The following is a 24,722-nucleotide window of genomic DNA, read 5'->3' as shown; positions in this document are numbered from 1 at the left end:
ATATATAAACCAAGTATTGATAATAATAAATAATTAGAAACAGAATAATGAAAAGATGAAGGTTTTAAGTTCAAGGACAGAAACATGATCCTCAACCCAATATGTTACCTGTTTCTTATCATCTCTTTAACCTGTGTACACCCGGGTACAAATGCTAGCCTCCTCTTATTTACTGTTCTGTTCTCTCCTCTCCTCTCCTCGGAACACAGGAACCAAAGAAGGATGCTATATCAAAACTGTTTTGAGATGTGCCCCATCCCTGAGACTCAAACCCCCAGTTCCTGACATTTAAGGCTACACCTCCCACCACTGCTCATTCCTTCCTACTTTGTCCCCCACTCATTCATCTGTACCTTGACTCTCTTCCTACTTTTCTTTGTCCCTTTGGCATATTTTGAATACACTTCTTATATGCCGTATAATGATGTGGTCTTGTAAATGAATTTTGTGTGTAGGTTTGCTCCTTCGAGTTCATAGAACTTGTTCCAAACCAAGAATCCAACTTAGAAGAACAAAACTTTGGTAAAAGTCAGATTCTTTGTGAAAATATGTGAAAATAATGTTCTGGGAGCCATTGGTGAACTAGGCCCCTCAATATAACTTAAATCAACAACTGCTTGAATGGGGTACACTTTTGAGTCTGTCAGTCCAGTCCAAAGTTAATCAATTGTAATTTTGCAATTCTCACCTGTTCTGATGACTCTACCAATTTTCCTTGGTTTTGAACATCCCAAAAAGCATGATTGAGAGGCTGAATAACAGCTAGGATAATAATAATAATTACTACAAAAATAACAGGTCCCTTTAGTACCACTTTAGTGCTCTGGCCCTGATGAAGAACTTGTTCATGTTTGTACTTGAGTTATGTTCACCCTGCGGCTACTACATGATTTCCTTTAATACATTCTTCCATTGCTCAAACATTCCCAGGCTGCAGTTATTCTCTCACAATCACCTCATTATGAGTTTCTTATTTCCACTTAAAAACTCCTTTCACACTGCTACCACTCTCACTTGTGATTTTAATGCCTGTAGAAGGTGTCATTTAGCCTAATCAGTGACATTAATTATGCCTTTTTTAATAAGCCACCCACAGTTTCTTTTGGAAACTAGAAATATCAGACTTTCAGAGATGAGAAGATTCAGATGATTTCTCAAAAGAGCGTCCCCTTTAGAAAACCAAAAGAGACAAGTCGAGAATATTCCTTGAGACTGCAAAAGCTTTTCACAGGCTAAACGCTCCTTTAGTTACAAAAAAAGTGTGCAATTATGACTTTTAATAAACCGTATCAAAGGGAAGACATTGCACTTAGCTGTACAGACAGTGGGAGTGGATAATTAGCTCTGTAAAATAGCTTTACATTTAGATGTTATTTTGAAATCCTTCTGGCTCATGTACAGTCATGGCCAAAAGTTTTGAGAATGACACAACTATTAATTTTCACAAAGTCTGCTGTTTCAGTTTTTATAATGGCAATTTGCATATACTCCAGAATGTTATGAGGAGTGATCAGCTCAACTGCAATTAATTGCAAAGTCCTTCTTTGCCTTGAAAATGAACTTTATCACCAAAAACACATTTCCACTGCATTTCAGCCCTGCCACAAAAAGACCAGCTAACATCATTTCAATGACACACAGGTGTCACACACATTAACACAGGTGTGGGTGTTGATGAGGACAAGGCTGGCGATCAATCTGTCATGATTGAGTGACTGGACACTTTAAAAGGAAGATGGTGCATGACACCATTGTTCCTCATCTGTTAGCCATGGTTACCTGCAAGGAAACACGTGCAGCCATCATTGCATTGCACAAAAAGGGCCTAACAGGGAAGTTTATAGCAGCGAGTAAGATTACACCTCAGTCAACCGTCTATAGAATTATCAAGAACTTCAAGGAGAGAGGTTCAATTGTTGCCAAACAGGCTCCAGGGCGCCCAAGAAAGTCCTGCACGCGCCAGGACCGTCTCCTGAAGGTGTTACAGCTGCGGGATCGGGCCACCACCAGTGCAGAGCTTGCTCAGGAATGGCAGCAGGCAGGTGTGAGTGCATCTGCATGCACAGTGAGGCGAAGACTTTTGGAGGAAGGCCTGGTGTCAAGGAGGGCAGCAAAGAAGCCACTTCTCTCCAGTAAAAACATCAGGGACAGACTGATATTCTGCAGAAGGTACAGGGACTGGACTGCTGAGGACTGGGGTAAAGTCATTTTCTCTGATGAATCCCCTTTCCGACTGTTTGGGGCATCTGGAGGAAGGCTTGTTCGGAGAAGACGAGGTGAGCGCTACCATCAGTCCTGTCTCCTGCCAACAGTGAAGCATCCTGAGACCATTCATGTGTGGGGTTGCTTTTCGGTCAAGGGAGTGGGCTCTCTCACAATCTTGCCTAAAAACACAGCCATGAATAAAGAATGGTACCAGAACGTCCTCCGAGAGCAACTTCTCCCAACCATCCAAGGGCAGTTTGGTGATGAAGAATGCCTTTTCCAGCATGATGGAGCACCTTGCCATAAAGCAAAAGTCATAACAAAATGGCTCGGGGAACAAAACATTAAGATCTTGGGCCCTTGGCCAGGAAACTCCCCAGATCTTAATCCCATTGAGAACTTGTGGTCAATCCTCAAGAGGCGGGTGGACAATCAAAAACCCACAAATTCTGACAAACTCCAAGCATTGATTATGCAAGAATGGACTGCCATCAGTCAGGATTTGGTCCAGAAGTTGATTGACAGCATGCCAGGGAGAATTGCAGAGGTCTTGAAAAAGAAGGGTCAACACTGCAAATATTGACTTATTGCATGAATTCTGTGTAATTCTCAAAAAAAGCTTTTGATACTTATGAAATGCTTCTAATTGTATTTCATTATACCATAGAAACATCTGACAAAAACACCTAAAAACCCTGAAGCAGCAGACTTTGTGAAAATGTAATATTTGTGTCATTCTCAAAACTTTTGGCCATGACTGTAGTCTCATACTTTATTATTTTGAGTTTTGAGGACTGCCAACTCAGTAGAAGTACAAATGTAACAACATCTAATTGATAACATTGAAAACACTGATTCATTTGAATTTGCATGGAGAGAGCGACGGTCTGTTCTCTTTCAGCACAGACGTTTCTCTCTTTGGTTCCTCCACACAGCGCTCCCTCCCTCCCTCCTGAGTGTTCCTCCTCTCGACTCAGCAACAGTAAACTCACAGTCCTGAGAGACAATCAGACAATCAAGAGATGTTTACCAGCCATTAAGAGTTTCTGCTCGCCTTGGTGCGAGACGGAAAAGGAGAGAAAGGAAAAGGAGTCAAAAACTTTTGCAGACAGATCTTTAATTGTTTTTACTCAATTTTGACATTAATTACGTTGAAATATAACGAGGCGAGCGTGAGAGACAAGACACTTCCAACTGGGAGTTCGGCTGTAGACGGAGAGGCTTTTCTCCAGTGCTTGAACGTCTGTCATGGTTTTCTAAGTGGGCGCTTTGCAACAGAAACACTGTCTGACAATTAGCATTAACAGTTTTTTCTGCTGGCAGGATTGTTATTGTACGACGGGCGTTTAAGCACAATAATGAAAGTCCATTTCTAACATAATCTAGATTAAAGCTGGGGTTGGTAATCAGATTTAGATACACTTTTTGTTATGCTGGTTAAAATGATCTTTATGTCTTGATGGCAATCAATACATAATGTGTTCCTAAAAAAGAGTGAAAAAAAGCTGCTATCTACAGCCGGAGTAAACCTGGGAAAACACCAACCAATCACCGTTTTTTGGGTGCCAAAATTTTAAACCATTCAAATCCCGTCCTGCCGTTCTGCCCGCCTCCTGCGCGTACATTTTCCCGGCGTGTACTCCTCGTCCCCTGTCTCTGCTTCCCCTGACTCTATTTACTGCCCCTCTCGCTCGACCTCGGGCCTGTCCCCTCTGACCCGATGAGGTGCTTTGCTCAGGACTGTAGTCCGGATCAGAGTCTAAAAAGCTCTCACCACGGGGCTCTGACAAGCAAAATAATTAATGACTTTTGGTAAGTCCTACAGAAAATATATATGTACTGTAGCGTCCGTCCAGACGCTGTAGGGATGACGAGCCGATTCGTGATCACGTTGATCTTTAATAACCGGTCACTGTCGGCCGTGATCACGCCAACCAACAAAGCAACAATCAATGTTTGAATGAATGAAAAACGTCCGAGTGAGGAGGCGAGGGGTTAGACGGAGTCCTGAGGAAATGCTACATTCAAATTCATGCTAGTTTTCCGAGACTACCAACCCCAGCTTTAGGTGAATGTGTTTGTATTCTTACACATTCTCTTTGTACTCTTACTAATTCTGTGTTGACTCTTCATTGTAACTAACTGCTTTTTCAGATTGCCTGTTTCTAGTCCTGCTACATTCTCTGCTTGTTGTGTACAGGAAGCCATGGCGACTCTATCAGATTGTATTATGTCAGAGTTGGAGCTGATATATTTTCAGCAGCAATTGATTATACTGTAACTATTGCAATGAAGAAAAGGATTGTAAATGCTGGAAATAGGATGGTACTCAGCAGACCAATCAGAGGGCTTGTATTGTTGCGAAGTGTACATTGTATGCTGTGTAGGTACAGGGATACGTGAACCTACCATGTATGCTACGGTGTAGATTCAACGCAGAAGAGTATTTATATATATATGATGTTTGACATGGTGTGTCAAGACTGCTATGGAATTTGGAGTATATTTCAGGTCTCCACAAAGACAATCTTGATTTAAGCACCACCAAGCTCAAACTTTACGACAGAGGTTCAGAAATGTCATAGAAGTATTAGCGTGCTCTTGTGGTAAAAAAAAAACCCTCTTCATCCCTGCGTATCTTTAGAGTGTTGAGCAAAATTGAATGTGTTCTTAGAACTACAGTTTTGTTGTAGTCTGAGGCTGCACCTGAGGCTTAATGCTACCATCTTCACAACAACATGCTCAAACAGAGGACTTCATCATGCTCACTTTTTTAGGCAATGTTAAAAAGAGGTTAATATATCAGTCTGGCCTGTTTTAAAACCATTTTCTGTTCAGTTATAGACACAAACAAAAACTTACCCTGATAATCTTTAGTTTACTAGCAGTTTTGTTGCAAAGTGAAGTATAGGAAGTTGGATTTTTTACTTCTATATCTCGATGCTTCATTAAAACAAGAGGAACTATACATTATATTGGTATACATGCTTCGGTTGTCAGGATCTTTTCCTCAAAACTTCTAAAAAATAAAAGAAGAAAGAAATCAAAATCAACATGCTGCTTGTATAATTCATCCTCTGTGAGCATGACTGTCTGAAATAATTGTATAGCTATCCATGTAATGAGGTATTAAGTAGAGCATTGGACTGAAACTGCAACAAGGGAAACATACTGTATGCTGCTTTTGTCTGTTGCATCCTGTCAGTGCTTCCTCTGTAAGTCAGGGCAGTTAAATCCTGATGATAAGTTGTCAAATTTTCCACTGCAGTTGATTTTAAAGGCAGGGAAGCTTTCAGCTCCAATATTCACTGACTTGTTGGTATATCATGATTTTATGTCAGAAGCAAAGTCAGGAAAACACACAGAGAAATATTTATCATAGAGCAGGCTGAGAATCATATTTCTCCATCTCTCAAAAGAATGACTTAACTTCAAAACCACAACCTCCAGCTTTGGTCCAAACTACCACTAACTGTTCAGAAAGCAATCAATTAGGTCAAAGAGTTCAGCAAAAGTAATACAATATTTATTCATGGATTCACTTCCCAAGCTACTGTGCTTAAACTTTTCTGAGCGTCTCACAAAAAAGAAAGAAAAAAGGTATGCAGAACTTGTGAGCATCAAATTAATCTCAGACATTTCAGGTATTCATTTGTGTGACTTATTTTATTGTATCCCAACACTTGACACGTTTTTATGCTCCCTTTCAGGCCTCAAAAGAATAGAGACATGCCAAAGTCTTACTGGTTTGTGAAACATTTCTAACTCAAGCATCCCAAGCAGTTACAAAACACGTCAATAGAAAACATGGGAGGAAAAGCCAAGAAAAATTGTTTTTTACAACAGAGGCTGCACCACTGACCATCAAGCAGAGCCCTTTCACACAGCTGACCCTGTTTTTGACAACATGCGCAAAGTATCCAGAGGCCAGATGCTGAGTAAAGGGCAAAGTGCACAAACAGTCTTATAATGGAGGATAACAACAGCAGTATGTCAAACGTAGATAGGTGCCCACTCTTAGAAGCTGAGTAGGATCATTCCTCTGGCTTCATGACTTTAGCTTAAGTTTCCACTATATGGAAATAATTGGTCAGGAAAGTATAAATGTGCCACTCAGATGTTCTTTAACTACACAAAGATGCTCTTTGAAGATAATGCACGACAACCTATGACAACAAAATGATGCAAAAGTCCTTCACTGAAATGGACAAAACAATTAATATTGGCAGAAGTATGATGACTTTATAGTAAAGGCACATACAGCTAGAATTATTTATTTTTTTTTACCATTGAAAACATATTTAGAATGACTTGTGAGAGGGTCCAAAAAGTTTAATGTTGCAGAGCGAGAGCACAGGGTTCATGGAACCTCAATGAATGCTAAAAAATGACAGTGGAGGTGCAACACTGCATACAAGGTGCAAAGCAACTTAGACTTGGACGTAGTCTCAGTGACGTCACTCATATGTTTCTGAAGAGGTGTTGTAGCGGTCCGCATGCTGGAAATGTTTATTCAACCCAACTTGTGGTCAAACTAGAAACAAAAAGGTGGAGCTGAGGCAAATTATCTAGGCCTTCAGTGAGCTTTGCAAAGCGATCAGCTGACGAGGAAACCGACAAGCAAGACAAGGTCTGCTAAGATTGACCAAGAGTCAAGATTCATCATGGTATTTATTGTATTCAGAGTATAAGATGATCTCATTGTTTAACAAACCAGAGACCTTTTTATGACCTCTCCCTTCGTGGTCACCTTCTTGACCTCTCACTCCCTGGTTTCCCCTTCAGCCATAAGAACAGATGACAATATATAAGTCTCAGAAGGTCTGTGTGTGTGTAACTTACTAACTTATGAATGATTAATACAGGAATAACATACTATCATGTCTGTATTTTTCCCATCACACATGTTTAATGCTGCTGTATAAATGGGCATTTTAGCATAGCTGTTAATGGGGCTTCCTTGGTTTATGAAGCCAGCTTCAAGTGGACACTGAAGGAACTACAGTTGTTTGCATTTGCTTCATTTTTTAACACTGGAGGTTGCTGCTTGAAAGCAACAAACAAGCAATAACAAACATTAGAGAACAGTGACTGATTAGCCTCAACAGGTAGAGCTTATCAGGCACATGTATGCCAGTATTTCTTATGAAGGGTTGACCATTGTCATAAATAAACATTTTGTTAGTCACAGTTAAGGAAGCTTTCTCAATTTCATGCTTATTTCCAGGCACATCATTTTTTCTACAGTCACTCCAGATGAATGAATTGATCAGTTATACCATCCTAAGTATAACCAGTTTCTTACAAGCTTTATTGCAATTTTTCCTTGGTGTGTTGCAAGGCCCCAAGACAAGAATCTTATTCTTCATTTGCTGTATTCAGCACTTTAAAGTCAGAACAAATTGCACATTTTCCTTTGTTTTTTCTCAGCCTTCAAATGGGGATGTTGTGAACTTTAGGAAACACTGAATAGAAAGGTATATTTTTCTCCTCAACAGGTTTTCCAAAGGTTTTACTTTGCTCAAGAACACTTTAAAAAATTGGATCCTGTGTAAAGAAAACACAATGAAACGAGTTGAAAAAGACACCAAACAACATCCAGAGATTAGAGGGAGTATTTTGTCATGTCTAAAGCATCCTCCACCGTTAAGAAAGGGAAATAAGTCAGCATTGTCTGTTTTCTTCAGCTGCAGACTGCTTAACAGCAAGGTGAATCTCAGACCTATTTTCCTCTGTACAATTTAATGATGTGGTTAGTTTTAAATTATACTCTTAAAATGTGATTAAAGGGGCAGTAAGTTACATGACAGTTTGAACAGGAAACACCCTCCTCCTTCTCCTCCCTCCGCTACCTTGTATTACTTAGACACTCCCAACAAATGACACACAGAACATGCACACACACATTCTGCTGTGCTTGAGCCAGAAACTCAAGGTTGCACTAAATTTTTGCGGGAGCTGCCAACACCAGTCACGTGAAAGCCGTGAGCGTGATGCTAGAACAGTTTAAGAGGAGGGAAGACATCAAAGACCCGCACGGTGGTGAAGAGGAGGTCAGGTAACTCTGTGATTCCTTTGGGGGTGAAACGTGTACCCCAGGACACTGATCATCAGTGTGGAGTGGGGGGCATGCAGGGCGCTGTCACCTACTCTCACTTTAATGTGGATCATGCAAGGGGTGTGTTCAATCTCTCACTACAGCTCATACTCTTCACTCATAGAGGACACTGTTAACAACCAAATCAATGATTTGTTGGCCTGCGGGAGAAAAAGACATTAAAGATAGAATCAATAGAACAGCTTTATCTGTAACCAGTCTGTACATTTACCTGACATTAAAAAAATAAATAAATTGACTTTAAGTTTGACTAAAACTGGACTTTTAAAACCAATGTGAACATATTGATCTGACTGAAATCACACTAAGTTGAAATTCTCCCATTTACATACAATGCTAAGTTATCCTATTGTATGTACCAAATGTAAAGAGCTGTAAAATGCTTCAAGGTTTTCCCATTCGACATATTCCAAGTTAGCCTCTTGCTAACTAAATTCACGATGGAATAGGACTTCATTTTTTAAAATGCTTTATTTCACTACTACATCAAGGTTCTTCTTCTTTACTTCAGTATTTCACATTTTTACCCTCCACCTCTGCTCCACTACACTTCAGAAATGAATACTGTGCTTGTGAATTCCTCTACGTTTGTCTGACAGCTTAATTTAAAGCACACAGTTTTCTCTATCATGTTTTTTTTTTCTCTTATAATTTATTTATTTATTTGACCTTTATTTCACCAGGTAAAAAATGTTTGAGAACAAGTTCTCATTTAAAAACATGACCTGGCCATGTCATCTGCCTTTCAGATGGTTGAGACATCATGGGGATCACAGCTGAACCTCTGAGTGAGATGCTGGATGAATGGCCCTGAGCTGATCTTTGCTCCTTGGTGTTCCCCTCTGGATGAGCTTTATCAATATTGGTGATCTCCTGGCCCGTCCTTTAGTGCCTGAAGGGCCAGATGTCATTACTTTACAATAACGTGTGGGCTTTCATAATGCTCACTTTATGACCAATTAATTATAAAACCAATGACCTTCCCCACAGCCACACAGATTGTTAATTAGTGAATTAAGAATTACAATTGCTAATCAGCAGATGTAATCATGCTTGATGAATGACACTGGGGAAAAAAAAGACATACCTTCTGAACATGAGAATATTTTATTCTTAAATGACTGAAATACAAAGACTCAGACTTAGGCCGGGCTACGGAGTGCATAACATATGTAAGCGCTATCTCCAAAATCAGTGGATGTGTTGAGGTAGACAGGGAACATTGTTGAGAGCACTGTCATGAAGACTTTCCTTTTGATTAACTTGACCAACACATTTTTAGCTGTTCACCAGTGTGCAGTGAAAGCTTCTGGTTTGATCTGGCAGGACTTTGAATGCAGTGTCCAATTACTATGCAGAACATATTCGTTGTGAACACTTTCTCTTTGCTATTGCAATTTTTAAGTGTTCCATCAGTTCCATTGATTTCTCTGTAAGTAACTGTGAGGTTGAATAATATGTTCTTAAAAAAGGCTGTATTGTACTGTAATGGCCAGAAATTGTACATTGTACCTTTAATTTCGTGGGCACTTATTTCTTTCCAACGGTGTCACTGCATTCAGTCTTTTGTGTATGAGGCAGGTCTCAGCTGCAGGGAGCAGATGTTTTGCATGAATTTAATATTGGTTGAGGCTTGAGTAGAGCAGTGAGGTACCAACTGGAAAGACATTTTTCGTCACTGTTAAAAGTAATAGCAATAAAAGCATGAAACATGAAGCACCGTACTGTATTTGCACTAGTGTGGATGAACATATAACATAGTAAAGCATTGTTCCATCACAGGCAGTATGTTGCCAGTGACAGCTCCAGATTACTGTGACATACATCATCTTTATAGAGCGGATGAATGAGAATAGGAAATAGCTTTCAGATGCAGCCACAGTAATTAACATTCATGGTGGAGGAAGAGAAACAGACTGAGAGCATTATGGCAGACCTCCTGCTGCGGCTGTACATAGCTGATGAACCAGAACCCTTGAAATGTGCTGTGATCAGTCTCAAAGACACACGAGTGTCATTGTGAGCACTGCAGTTAGCGGTTGTTGGTAATGTAGTGAACAAACCACAATGAGCTCAGTCCAAGGTCGGGACTTCGGAAGGATCCAAAATCAATAGGTTTGTCTTGTTCCTGGATAAATGCCACAGAAAGCTACTGCTGTTGGTGCACCCTGGGAAAGTCTGTTGGCAGCGAAGCAAATGGTTTGATTAAAGCAAGAATAAAAAACAGCACACAATGTTAAGATACAACATTTTATTATTGTCAGTCTTAAATATGAGCACACACTTTTCATCAAGAAAATACATATGAACCAACAATCTTTTACAATGCAGGGAGTCAAATAGCATGATGTCCCACTCCACAGGGAAATATCCAATCAAACGGAGCCCTGTGAACCTACAGCCAGGCAGTATGATCCAACATAAATCCCAACATATCATGAGACTAATTCATGCGCCCGCTATGAGACAAAGGTTCCGGTTTTCATGTCCAACCAAAGTTCATATGCAAGAAATTACTTCTCCCAGACTCCAAGGCAAATCACACAATGTCACAAAACACCTAAAATTAATAACGCTATCCGCAGGTGTGTAAAAAAAATCTCATTTTTCTTTAATGGTATCAAACACTCTTGCCTTGCAAATAAGGAGCAGAAGAAGAGAAACTTACCCATCTACATTTTCTCAACTCAGCCTATGTTCCATCTGGGCTCATGTTTGCCAGGATCGAGGGAGAGAATAAGTCCTGCAATCCTTGTGCCCTCTTCAAACAGACAATGGAACTGGTCATAGCAACATAAATATGCAGCACTACTGCCAAAACATAAGCCTTCATGTGCAGAGTGGAGTCACACAGAAGCAGGGGAAGTTGTGTGCAGTCAGGCCTTCTCAGTGCAGTTTTCTAGCTGAACTTTTGGGGAAGGATCAGGAATAATTTAGTACTATTAGTCAAAGATCCTCTTTTTTGGTTGCTAGATTTTATCATTATAAGTTTGGCTTAAATGGGGGCTTGCAGTACATCTTGCATATCCTTTTTAAAACTCATGCTCGGTGGGAGTTTGGATCATTGGATTTGCTCTAATAAGACAGCATGGAGGCTGACTTTTTTAAACTGCAGAACATCAGCTCAGTTTGTCTGGGAGAGAGAGAGAGAGAGAGAGAGAGAGAGAGAGAGAGAGAGAGAGAGAGAGAGAGAGAGAGAGAGAGAGAGAGAGAGAGAGAGAGAGAGAGAGAGAGAGAGAGAGAGAGAATCATTCTAATTATATAACTTATGGGAACTCCTGCTGTGTACAGTTTGTCTGACCATGATGCACGCTACAACCAGCAGTATGAGGAGAAAGATTCAATGCACAGTGTTTGTTGGGACTTTGAACATAAACAGGATGTAGAGCTGCAATCACTCGATTAAATGTCTCCCCCCACGAGTTTTACAATGAAGGGCTGAGTCCAGCTAAAAACAAGATGATATGAGGGCCAGCTGAGAGCTTATCAGAGTTTTCTTAACTAAATGAGCCCTTTCAATGTAAATAACTGAGCCGCATTTGATATCACACTGTCTTTCTACGTTAATGTTAGTGTTTATTTATCTGTGATGCGTGCCAGTTTGTCTGACCTTGAGGCTACTGAAGCCCATAATGTGCAGAGAACACTGGTGCTATGTAATACAAAAGGCCTCAGGCCAGAAAAAAGCTTGGAATGAAGGCTTTAAAGCAGCAGACTGCAAAGACTTCTCTCCACACAACTTCTCTTGCTCATTCTGAGCAGCAGGGATTTGAGAACAAGAAAATAAAGATGATAGCGTTCTGTTTGCAGCACGTTTCTCAGACCTTTAGGAAAAAATCTACGGGGGATTCGCAGTGATATTCTGACAGGTTCTTTCCTGTTTTTTTTCTTTGTGTATGTGTGTGTACTAAAAAGCCAGACAATCTCACTCTCGGATCACAGACTGACTTCTTTTTCAGTTTCTTCTTTAGCCCTCAACTTCACAGTTTACGACTGTTTGTCTTTGACCGCAGATCCCCGCAGATATAGCAACCAATATGCTTGTTTGATATTTACAATCAGCAGGCTTTATTTTAACGATGCATTTAGTCAGAGCAGGAGTGTGCACACATTTGGTTTGAGCTCTGTATTGCTGTGACTCATCTTAGATTTGCTGCCACAGTCACTGTGACGCATTGCTATTACCAGGAGGATGATTAATGGAGGTCAGATAAACAACCACTTCTGAATTTCTCATTATGTTTGAATAGATATTTTCATATTTTGATAGTTCTGTCTCAATCCTAAAGCTGAGTGCTTACATGGTTTGTCTTTAGTAATAGTGTGCTTGGCCTAAGAAATAAATGAAGTCTATTGAATAAAATATGAATTAAAAATGTGCTTGCAGTTTGAGTTAAAATAGTGTGGGGATATAAAATGAACTGTTAGTGGAGTCTGTGAGGTGTGTGAGAGAAAGAGAGGAGGTGCGGTTTTGTTAATTGATATATCCAGGGTAAAAGTTCTCACATGCAATTTCTTATTAACCCCTCAAGTGAACTCAAAGAAATGAAGCTGTGATGTTTGTGAATACTGACAGCAGCCACTGAACACAAACCCTCCTGAAAGGATCCCAGCACAGAGCCTCTGCGGGAGGTGATATGATTTCAGTTCATCTTAAATGTGCTTAATGTGGTGGCATAATAGACGTGAGATCAGGGCTGCCATCCTTCAAGCCAGGATGGAATAATTATCGTGTCATTTCCAAACATCAGTGTGCTGCAGATGAATGCTCATCTGCAGTTTCTGTCTGTCTCTTTGTCTTGTGTGTGAAAACAAACCGTGATTAGACTGTCAGATTCAGCTGATGATTACCCCGATCAATTTCAATAATGGTCCTATCTGTTTCACGCTGTTTTGATTTGGATATTGGTTCTTTTGTCACATCAGGCAGCACAAACCTTGATGTACAAAAGAGTGACGAAGGAGCTGAGATCAAAAGAAAATTAGCGTGTACATGGGTGACAGGCCTAACAACAATACAAGGATCAGGTTATAAAATATAAAATAATTATGTATTACATATAAGAACATATTAACATTTTCACAAGACTCAAACTGAGCGATGAGGGCTATAACTTTGTTTTCTGACTTATCCACACGACTAGAAAATGACTGTTTCTTTAAAAAGCACAGCTGGGCCCCCCGTCTCCTCAGAGACTTGATTCTTATCTTCCCTTTAACTTCATCACAGGGTGGCCATCGTTTTCCAGGTTACTGTCAGAGTGGGAGGTTCAGGTGCTGCTACATTGTCCTTCTGCTATGTTTGAGGATACTTGTCCTGTAAAGACAGGCAGTACAACACATAGGTCACAGGTTTAAAGTTGATCAGCAACCAAAAACACAATGCCAAAATCCAGGAATCCTGCAGTATACTCAAGAAACACACGACCGATTACACTTCAGCTAACCTGAGTTAACCTCAAACATTAGTAGCCACACACCTCTGTATGACAAGATCCTTTGTTTTTAATCTTGAGACTTTAATTCATACCTCAATAACAATATGTGTTGAAATCTCAGAATTACATTTGTGACTTTACTTTTCTTTTTTTTTAACAGTAATGTTGGCAAAGAAGGGTTAAATGTAAATGTGAGCTGCTGTCCAACTACAGGTAACTGGTTATCAAGTATGTTGTCAGACTGTAAAAAAAGACCTGATGTGCCTCTTGAGTTTCACTCTCCTTTTATACGTCAGTTACTGATCAACTGGAAAGCTGTGATAAGATTAAAAACATAGATTCCCCATGTTCAATGGACGGGTTACCTTGACCACAACAGTTTGACACAATGACAGCATTTGAGCTATATCTGTTCGTCACAGAAAAATGGCCACCATGTGAAACTGGTATTTTCATAGCAAACACGTTTGATGCATCAAATATGTTTGAAATGATCTGGGCAGCCCTGATGAGTATGCAAGTTGTTGGGGACCTTAATACTGGATTTATGAACCCCTCATTGGTACTGACTTAAGTCCCAGACCGGATTTCTCCTCCTGTCGACAGGAGGGATAAATCAGGGATAAATAAATCGTCCTTAAACTCCTGTAGTCTGCTTAGGAGAGGAAAGTATGAAGACGCACAGTGCAGCAATCATTGGTTGTCTCACTCTCTTCCTCGTTGACTAAGCTTGCATTAATTTAAAATAACCATATGTGAAAACAAATCAGAGCTGTGGGTTCATAAGAGGTGCATCAGTGCCCCACCACTAAACAGACACACACTAATTTGTTCTAATAGACTGCTCCTGTTTGATGTTGTGTTAATGGAGTTCTACAAAATCCTTTAGTGCTGCACACCATCCAGCGCTGCAGAGTGCTGCTCTCATGGAAATCAACAGACACTAGATTGCTGTGTTTGTGCATCCACAAACACAAACAACAATGCATTCTGGAGGAGAGGCATGGCCTCTGAAAAAACCCTCCACATCATAAGTAGCCTGATGCTAGCTATTTTATTACTGTTACTCAGCTCTTCTTAACTGCTGGGGGAAACCTGAGTGTGGTCGAGCAGTTGGTGTGAGTGATGTTTCAAAACAGGAGATGTGAAAGATAAATGACTGACACACTGGATGTAATTGTTGCTGCTGTGTTGTGAGAGGTTTTCGATTGTTGCATAAAATTCTCACGCTCGCAACATAAAAAAGAGGTTTGTTGTTCTCTGCCTCTAAAAGCGACAGTTTCTAATCTTCCTCCACAACGTTCTCTATTCTGCCCTACAAGTCTTTTCTTTTCAGACGATGCAAAGATATATTAAGTGATAAGAGCAGTTCATATTTGCTCACACTTCTTTTTAACCTTGATTTATTGCAACTGCCTTGCATACTGTACATTAATCCTGCATTTCTTTCCCCTTAGATGAGCATTTGACAGTCATAAACCACAAACTGTACATTTTGGTTTAAAGGTATCCATGGTTTTAACATGTTTCCAAAACCGCTCTCATGTCAAGGTTGTTGTTTTTTTTTTAGAAAAAGGATATGTCCCCTTTAGTTTGTGAAAGACAACACTACTGAAAAAGTTCCTACATGTTTTGTTTGTTTGGTGTTGAGACTAAAACAAAGAAATCCTCTGAAGTATGGAGCTGTATCAACTGCTAAGTCTTTGGGTTATTGGCTTTTAAATACATGTGAAACAAAGATTATTTTGTCCTATAATGATGTTACTGAGTGATCTCTAACCTTCTGGTGCTGGTTTGGAATATGAACAGCAACATTTTTTCCACAAAATCGAGCTGAGTAGGAATGACACGGCGTAGAAACAAGTACCAACAGCAGCAGTAAGTCTGCATGACTCAAATCAGATGTCGGCTTCAGAAAAGTGGAGTAAAACCCCCTTCATGTAAAACTGTTTTATCATAACATAATTATTCATGACACCATTTTTGTGTACAACTGTAGTAAAGAAAAAAAAGACATAAAAGACATAAAACTAGGATATCGTCCTAAATAATTACAACTTCATATTTTGCCTCCACAAAAATATTTAAAACTAAACATGATTAGAAATAATCAAATTAAGAAATTAGAATAACACAACTGTAAGTATATCACTGTAATGCTGAGAACCAAAATACTTCAAGATCAAAACATTTCTGCTTCCAACAACCAGACTGAATGATAATTATTATACATTAAAATATGATAATAGCAGGCTTCAGCCTCCGGGTAACCTAGATTCCTTCTGTTAAACCGTCTCGGTTTGACTTTGAGGTATTTAACATTCACCTCTTATTCCTGCTCTAATTTGCCTTTTACTGGAGTTGAGATGAATATGCAATGTGGTCAGAACCTAAAGACAAATCAAATCTGAATAAGAGATACCACATTTAAACCAATTATTTTCCCGAGAACGATACATGAAAGAGACGATCAGGATATAAAGTGATTTAGAGGGCAAAGTATTTAACACAATTCAGTTCAAATGTGAATCATCGGTTACATCTTTAAACTGCCAAACAAATCAAAAGTGTCTGTTATTTACTTATTTAGTGGGTCAACAGAATTATGTAAGCAGGATACTTAATGCACTCTCTGTGCATCAGTATATGGTTCAGGTTGAAAGGAAAAAAAAAAATCACACATACACATACACACACACTCACACATACACACTCACTCACACACACACATACACACAAAACACTTGTTCAAATCCCTTCTCTTCAAAATCGAAGCAGGAACGGCAGAAGCGCTATGAAGAGGAGCCAGCTGTGTGCGTGTATTCCCGTTGCGCCACCGTTGCCATCCTGAACTGCTCTCGGTCCTGACACAGGAGGACAGAACACAAAATAAAAAACACCTGGGTTAGTTTCACAGATCAACACCAAATAAAACAACTTCCCCTCTGCCTGGAACACTCCAGTGGCATAAAGGGGACTTTAGTATTTTTTAAAACATGGCCCAGTTTTACTCCATTTAGGTTCCTAATCACAAATGAAGTTTGAAAAAAGGTTGGCATGGTTTAAAGGTACAGTGTGCAGAATAATTAGTGATATCTAGTGGCCACATTCTAGATTAAAATGCTCCCTTGCTCACCCTCCCTGATTGGTGACGTGATGGTGGGCTTTGAGGACATGTAACACCTGTGATGCGTGATAATATGACTCTTCATTCGTCAGGTTGGTACCATCAAAAATATCTTACAGTACAAATTCTTACATACACAACAGCAACCACTCTCTTCTATATAATCTTCACCGTACAACTGCTGCATTTTTGGCTATCACTCTCTAAATACAAAAACATGTCTGGCATATTTTTGTCCAATCTGTGCGACTGCAGAAACATGGTCCTATATTGATTTTAAACATACGTATGAATATAATATTCCAAATCTACTAAGTCTGTTCTGCTGTTAAATACCACGTTTTGTACTTTTTAAAACTACACACTGTGACTGAATTCTAAAAACTGAACCTTTAATTACTACACAGTGTACCTTTAATACTACACAGTGTACCTTTAATTATACACACTGAGCCTTTAAATACTACACACTGCATGTTTAAAGGTAGCAGCTGCTAAGCCGGCTGTAGTGACTTAAATATGATTATGGCATAAGAATCCCCGATGGGCTCAGATTATAATTCTAAGTGGATAACATCATTACAGAAAGTGTACTACAGTGATAGACCTTTTTAGGTCTCAAAGATCCTAAGCCAGAGGACTTAAGGTGTCTGTCAAAAACATTTTATAAACCATTCAATATAATGAAGTGTTTTAGGAGGCAGTGTTGAGAAGAGGATATCAAACACATCAATGGTCTTTCAATACAGATGCAGATATCAAAGGTTGTTAGTTAAGTTCAGAGGATGAATAAAAAGTATGGACATCATAACATGTCTCCAAAAGTGGAGACAAAACACCCTCTGGAGGTCGGACATAGGACAGACCACAAAATCAGAATACAAATCAGATGATTTCTTTCTCACATAAGGTTTTTATGATTTTTGTTTTTTTCATGCTGATTTATGTGAATTTTTAGGGTGTGTACAAATCCACCGATCTGATTTGGTAACCAATCTTAAAGTGAATGATCTGAGTGCACAAGCCTGTGGCAGTCAAATGTTGTTTTACAGACATATTTGACGCCAGTTGGCAGCCCTGTGTGCACTGAATGAGCAGAGCAAGAGAGAGGCCATATAACCAGGTGATCTCTACTGCTCAGACTTGTGCTCCAAACATCATCAACATCACAGATGTCTGCATCCGTCGCAGAGGGAGTTTTGGCTTCATTTTTGTATAACAGATGGAGGCGCAAAACCGATGACCATCAACAGTCTGTGTTTGAGTTGGGTTAGATATTTAAACAAACAGAGACATTGTGTGTATCTAAGGTCAAAGATCTTTCATTTATGTCCCTTAAGTAAAGTATTTTAAGTTACTCTCAGGAATAAAAAATAGAAGTTAAAGCTTCAAAATGCTAAGGGCATGACAATATAGAGCATGACAAGCAGCATTGTGTTAGTACTAGTTTATATAAGCATACTTTCTTAGATATCAGAGGACCAGAGACAAAAAGCAGGTTTTGTTGGAGGCGATGAAGAGTATATAATCCATCTGTGTGTGTGATCAAGATTGACCTTGTCTGCTGCAACAAATCAAAGGTCTTAAACTCAACATTGCTAAATATCTTATCATTAGGATGGTCATGACATTGTTTGTTTAATAAGAAAATAACTTTTGAGGACACTAAAATTGCTCTAAATATCAACATGTAATATTACACCTTGAGATCTGGTATTAAATCTCAGCCAATGAAAACGTAACCTATATAATACAAATTAAATCCATACAGCGTGATTTCATACTTACTGAAAGTATATTTTTTTATCATCTTACTATATTTTACCAATAAAAGAAAACAAGTTTAACAAAGCTCTAAAAAGGAGCTTGAAATGTGGTCATCATCAGTCTTTCTAATTTAATCTTTCCAATAATAAAACTGGTAAATGCTCCTTCAGTATTCTTGTTTGACAGTCTGTTAATGTTTTCACAGTTGTTTGTGAAACTCTCAGGAATCTGCCACTAAAATAAAATGTGTTGACTCAGAATCAAAAAGGCAGAGTATTTTCATCATGCTCTTTTCAGGGTTGAGGCTTGTTCCAACTAAATGAACGCTCTGAATGAGGATTGAGGACACAATTAAACTTTTTACTTTGAAGCTTGTTACACAATGTCTACTCATTTCCCTAGGATTTCCATCAGTTCACCACTGTTTCCTTTGGGGCATCTATCCAATTACTCTGCCACAGTGGATTATCCCTAATCCTGCATATGGTTAATTGGAATAATGAAGTTCACTCTTAGTCAAAAGCAAAGCCATTAACACAATTGTACTACAGGAATGGGCTTGCTTACAAGATGTTGCAACTAAAAGTCACAAGGACACAATAAATGACAAGTGGAGTGAGGTGTGTCTCTCTGCACTTTAGCCAGAGAGACACACCACAGCTTCTCTGTTTGTTTACTTTGCGGATACACATTTTGGCTTGCAATGAAGTACCACAGTTTTCTCCGACTGCTTAAACTTGTTCTCCTTGAAGGGTACACAGTTAAAACACAACAAGGGTACACACAATCACACAAACACAGATCAAGGAAAAGAAAGATGACGAATACTTACAGTGGAAAAGGAGCATGCAAAAATCAAAATGAAGCCACGTCACACAGAGAGGCAGTTAGGAGTTCAGAGAAGAAAGATGAAACACAGTTAGTGAAACAGGCTGCAATGACCATTTCACAAAGACCGACATGACATTTGCTTTGCCATTTCTCTTCTTCAAAGATGTTTGTCTTAAAACAGCTTTCACGTGTCGGTCCATGAAGGGAACAAACAGTGATTGAAGTATTAGAGTACAATCAAAAAGATGCAAAAGAGCCCAGACATGATGTTCTTTTTCTCTGTGTGTAACTCCAGTGTCCACTTCAAGTTTGTGAAAATGGCATTGTTTGTCATGTGTCAGCATGCAGGCGAAACTTTCCATCCACGACAGCAGAAAGCATGCTGCTACAGAGTACTAACCTTGCAATAGCGTTGAGCTAGTGGGTTCAATTACCACTAAAACCAGGAGAACAAATGGAACAGAACAACATGTTGGAAACAGAGCAGCAACATATCATTGACAACAGTTATCAGAAGTACGGAACAGCTGAGCGGGACTTTAGACTGATCAGACTAATAATGTCAGCTGAATTCATTAAAGCTGGTGTCAAAATAACATTTCAAAGCTGTAATTCACATTCACAAACCAAAACTAGGACTTAAGTTACACATGAAATCTACAAAGATAAAGAAGTTAAATTTGTTTAACTCAATAACTCTCTCCACTGTTTACTACCTACACACCACTATCTGTCCGATTTGTTTTAGTGTTTTTAAAGAGAATTTCATTATTTAGTTAAAATAGAAAAATGCTCACCTACTAACAAAAAGGTATTTTGTATAAACATGTTTAAAACCTTCATTATCAACAACTGAGTATGGTTGTCGATCCACCGCAGTGGTATTGGTTATTGCTTTGGCCTGCTCAGATTCTCTGATTTGATTTGCACATCAAAAATATGCAGAATTAAGAAGCACTAACTCTAAGTGACATGGTTTTTTATTTTTGTATGGGCTTTTTCACTTGAATTTTAGCCTCATCTTTCTTATTTAGTGATGACTTATATGTCATTCACACTGCTGTGTATTTTTATGTTACTGATCCTTCACTGAACACTGTGCAGGAGCCACAGTATGCATGATCTATTTGTGGTGTGCAAGTAGTATTTCCTGGTTTATGACTGGCTGCATCACTAATGTGCTTTAAAACTTGTTTAGCAGTTTAACCCATGATTTCATACCTCTGAAGTCTGACTAATAGCACTATTATTGAATATAAACCTATCAGAGAGTTTTGGTGTCTGTCCACAGAATGATAAAATAATGTGGACCCGGTTCTTGGTCTCTCTGTCTCCATGTCCATACATGTTTAAATGTGATTTATTGCAGACATACTGGCATAAACACAGCAAACATGAATGTACTCCTTGTGTATATCGTAGTGGTTCACTTGAAAATCTGACAGGATTGTGTACAGAGTTTCATGTTGCTTTATGTTCAGCTGAAATGTTGAAGGTTGGATTGTGAAATACTGCACAGTGATGCTGAACACAACATTAAATCTTTGGGCTGAACTGACTTCACTAAGTCATCAGTATCACTGCTATGTAATAGTTTTTAGTCACTGTACTGCTGGTGTATAAGAACACATGTCACATATCGTGCAATGCAGGAATTTTATGTTTTTTTTTAAATTTAAAGTTGTATTTTGGAGATTTCACACCTTTATTCAGAGAGGATAGGACAATGGATAGAGCAAGAAACCAGGAGAGAGACTGGGGGAATGACATGCAGGAAAGTGGCCGCAGGCTGGATTCTAACCTGGGCATGCAACACAACCACTGGGCTATATCCTTCTCCATCAGGTTTTTTTTTAAGTGTGAACACAGCTTGTGCAATAGATTTCAAGAAATGGGTAAAGGTTGGGTCACATGCTGAAAAACAGGTCTGCTAAATGGACATAAAAAAAAGTTGGGGACTATTATTTTGATTTAAACACACTACGCAGAATCTAATTCTTTGTCTTCTTTCTCTGTAATCTTGTAAATGTGTTAGATCGTTGCACTCACCAAACAGAAGGAAGCTCGTGTTTGAGCTCCCGATGCTGTTGATGGCGATACAAGTGTAGTTGCCATAATCTCCGTCGGACACATTATAAAAAGACAGCTTTGACAAAGATCCAGAGTTCAGGATTTCCACACCATCAAACCCACTGAAGATCCTGAACAGCAGAAAACATGATGTTAAAATACCATGTTAATCATGTTTACATATTTTTACTTTTTAAAGTCACTTTTAAATATTGATGGAAATGAGAACAGTAATAATTCATGTGTTAATGGGGGGGTATTATTACAAATTTGAGTTTCTGAGCTTTAAATTTGACCAACAAGATTTTAGCATCCACGAGGATGTGTGCACTCTTTGCTGTTTGTTCTTATTGCTGTGCTGTAAACGTACACTGTAGTAATGTAACCATTGACTGTTTATAAAATGGAAAACAGTTACTGATCATAGATTTTTCAGTATCATAATTATCATCACTGTTAAAACACTGATGTTAATTTTGGACTAGTTCCACTCCATCTGCTACTACTGATACTTTCATTACTTCCCCTATTATAAACAACAATTTTGAAAATGCTAATATGAGACCTTTTGACTCTATCTGCTACAGTTATTAAGATCAGTCTATTAGCATTCATTTGAAGTTCCTGCAAATAGGACACTCACAATTAGTATTGGCACTGTAACTAGAAGTCTAAATGCAGCTGTTGATGTTGTTTATCTCTGTCCATTTCTCTTTCTCTCTCTCTTCATCTTCCTCTCTCCCTCTTTCCAACCCCAACTCGGTCTCAGCAGATGTCTGTCTAACAAGAGTCTGGTCCTGCTTGAGGTTTCTGCCTGTTAATGAAGTTCTTCCTTGCCACTGTAAGTTGCTAAATGCTGCAAAGTGCTCTGCTCATGGTGGATTAAGATGAGATCAGACTGAGTCCTGCCTGTAGGAAGGAACTGGATCTTACCCTGTCTTGATGTTGGGTCTTTGTTAATAAGATAACATAGAGTACAGTCTAGTCCTGCTCTGTTTGTAAAGCGTCTTCAGATAACATTCGTTCGCGAATAAAAATTAAGGATTAATTAATTGATTGATTATGACGTTCATACATGTCTGTTAACGACACATATGTGTTGAAGCTGTGTTGTGTTATATGGGCGCTGTGTCTTGGTGAATTTTAGTTACAAAGATGGCTACCATCATTGACATCCCACAGCTCCACACTTTGGTTATTATTTGCTCATCAAAATTGGGAATGTAGCTCTATCATCATTACAGATTTATCTATTTTTGAGCATAGTGATAGGAGTTGGAAGCAAGCGAGCGGCACACAGGCTGGGGACAGTTAGTTATTGTGGTAAGAGGAACGCGCCTGCATCTGTCACTCAGGAACTTTGGTTTAAATTTTCATTTTGCTTCTGCATGCAAGTTCAATAAAGTTCTGGAATAGGCTCCATAAAAAAACAAAATAAGTATAAATACTTAATACAAAACTACATTCATTATACACTGTATATTTAAGAGCTACAGGTTAGCTCTACAAAAATAAACTGCTGGAACTGTTCTTAAACAGTCCAGTGATTTTGAATTAAAACAAATGAACTTCTCCTTGATCTGAATTGGTGTAAGAGGCACAGAAAATAGGTTACATCCAAAACAAAACTCACATAGAAATAAGAATAACTAAACATCAAAACGTAATGCAGAATGATGCAGGTGATTGTGTATGCTCAGACCTTTGTGGTGGAGGACCTCAAGATCCCCAGGTATTACATGTTGCTATGCTGGGGCAGTAGTATTTTCCAATCACATGGAGCTTGGGATTCAGTTATTGTTACACTTGTAGTTTGTGTATTTGTGCATTTAAAGTATTAATATATGCTGAGGCCCTCTCTGTGCTCTGTAAGTTTTCTTCTTCTTCTTTGTATTTGCACATCACATCCCTGACTAATAATTTAACATTTGACTGGCAGCAGCATCATAAAGTGTGAAAATAGAAGCAAACACATATATTTTGCATTCACCAAAATAAAATGCAAATGATAAAGTCTTACCTTCTGTCATCTTTATACCACTCAAAGTCTGCCTCAGGCACTGCGTCAGCCTCACACTCCAGCACTCCTCTCTGGCCTAGAGTCACTCCGACGTCTCTGCCCTCTGACACAGTTGGAGGATCTACAAGCAGGCAGCAACACATAAGAGCCCTCCAAGGCAAGTCAAGGAGATGACGAGAAAGGTCACGGTTTTTGCTCCTCTGTTGAGGATTTTGATTCATAGCTGTGATCTGTGCCAGGAACCAGGAATTCAGATGATGTACAATATCTATTATACTGCTCAAACTGCAGGCTCTCAGGATATGATGATAAATATCTAACGGACCAGATTCTGAATTCTAACAATCTGTATCGCTCAATCTGTAATTGGTCCATTAATCTACTGCCTAATATCTTCATCAGTTGATTAACTGCTCTCCAATTTTTTTTGGAACAGGGAAATCTCCTCAATTGTTTATTTAACACAAACAATTCATAAAAAGTGTTGGATCATTAAAAAGCAGGGTTATGTGTGCATCAAGATCGAGTATCTAAAATGTCCTTTTTCAACAGTTTTTAAACAATTATTGCTTTACAAACATTCTAAACGATGCAAACGTTATCAAGATCCCAGCAGAAAAAGGCTCTGTACATCAATGTATCAATCATGACAGCATAAACATTTCAGACCTGGGATCAAGGTATAAAAGCTCACAGTTAAAAACGTCTGTCAAAAATATAACTCAAACTGATCACATATTCATGAATAGTGTAACAAAAAACGTTTGAGTCTTGAGCTGCAGCAGTGGACTTACAGTTGACGGTGATGTCTACAGTCTGGACGTCTGTGTCAATGTCGTTGACAGCTGTGCACTCGTACCTCCCCGCTCTCTGTCTGGTTATTGAAGGGATTTCCAGGTACTCATCGTCCGAGGCAAGGTCCCCTGTGTAAGGTCACACACAAAGAGGGAGTAAGTGGAGACGATCATTCAGTTAATTCGACAAGTCTGCAGCTGTGGCCCCAGTGTCACTTTCACAGCGTGTCCCTGAATGGCCTCTGTGAAGGTAGAGGTGCACGGGGAGAAAGGAGGGAGGGACACATATTCTTGATATTGATAACTGCTACAAAATTCACTTTACATATTTCAACTGTGGTGCACTGCATCA

At 39.1% G+C, this 24,722-nt stretch overlaps 1 protein-coding gene across 5 annotated transcripts in view; it reads right to left on the bottom strand.

The window, feature by feature from the left end:
• Nucleotides 1-15,832: 15,832 nt before the first annotated feature.
• ntm (neurotrimin) overlaps nt 15,833-24,722 on the bottom strand; it is a 645,049-nt gene continuing 636,159 nt past the window's right edge. For 2 of the 5 annotated variants that reach the window (XM_034684314.1, XM_034684311.1), the window contains 5 exons: nt 24,371-24,499; nt 23,577-23,697; nt 21,536-21,687; nt 19,887-19,922; nt 15,833-16,625 (listed from right to left, as the gene is read on the bottom strand). In XM_034684314.1, coding sequence (XP_034540205.1) covers nt 16,525-16,625; nt 19,887-19,922; nt 21,536-21,687; nt 23,577-23,697; nt 24,371-24,499 — 539 coding nt within the window. In that variant the 3' untranslated portion in view covers nt 15,833-16,524. The remainder of the gene's footprint in view (nt 16,626-19,886; nt 19,923-21,535; nt 21,688-23,576; nt 23,698-24,370; nt 24,500-24,722) is intronic. The other 3 variants (XM_034684313.1, XM_034684315.1, XM_034684316.1) reach the window with 3 other exon arrangements.

This window comes from Notolabrus celidotus, chromosome 5 (assembly GCF_009762535.1).
Source record: "Notolabrus celidotus isolate fNotCel1 chromosome 5, fNotCel1.pri, whole genome shotgun sequence".
Taxonomy (NCBI): Eukaryota; Metazoa; Chordata; class Actinopteri; order Labriformes; family Labridae; genus Notolabrus; species Notolabrus celidotus.
This window is presented reverse-complemented; position numbering and strand designations above follow the sequence as displayed.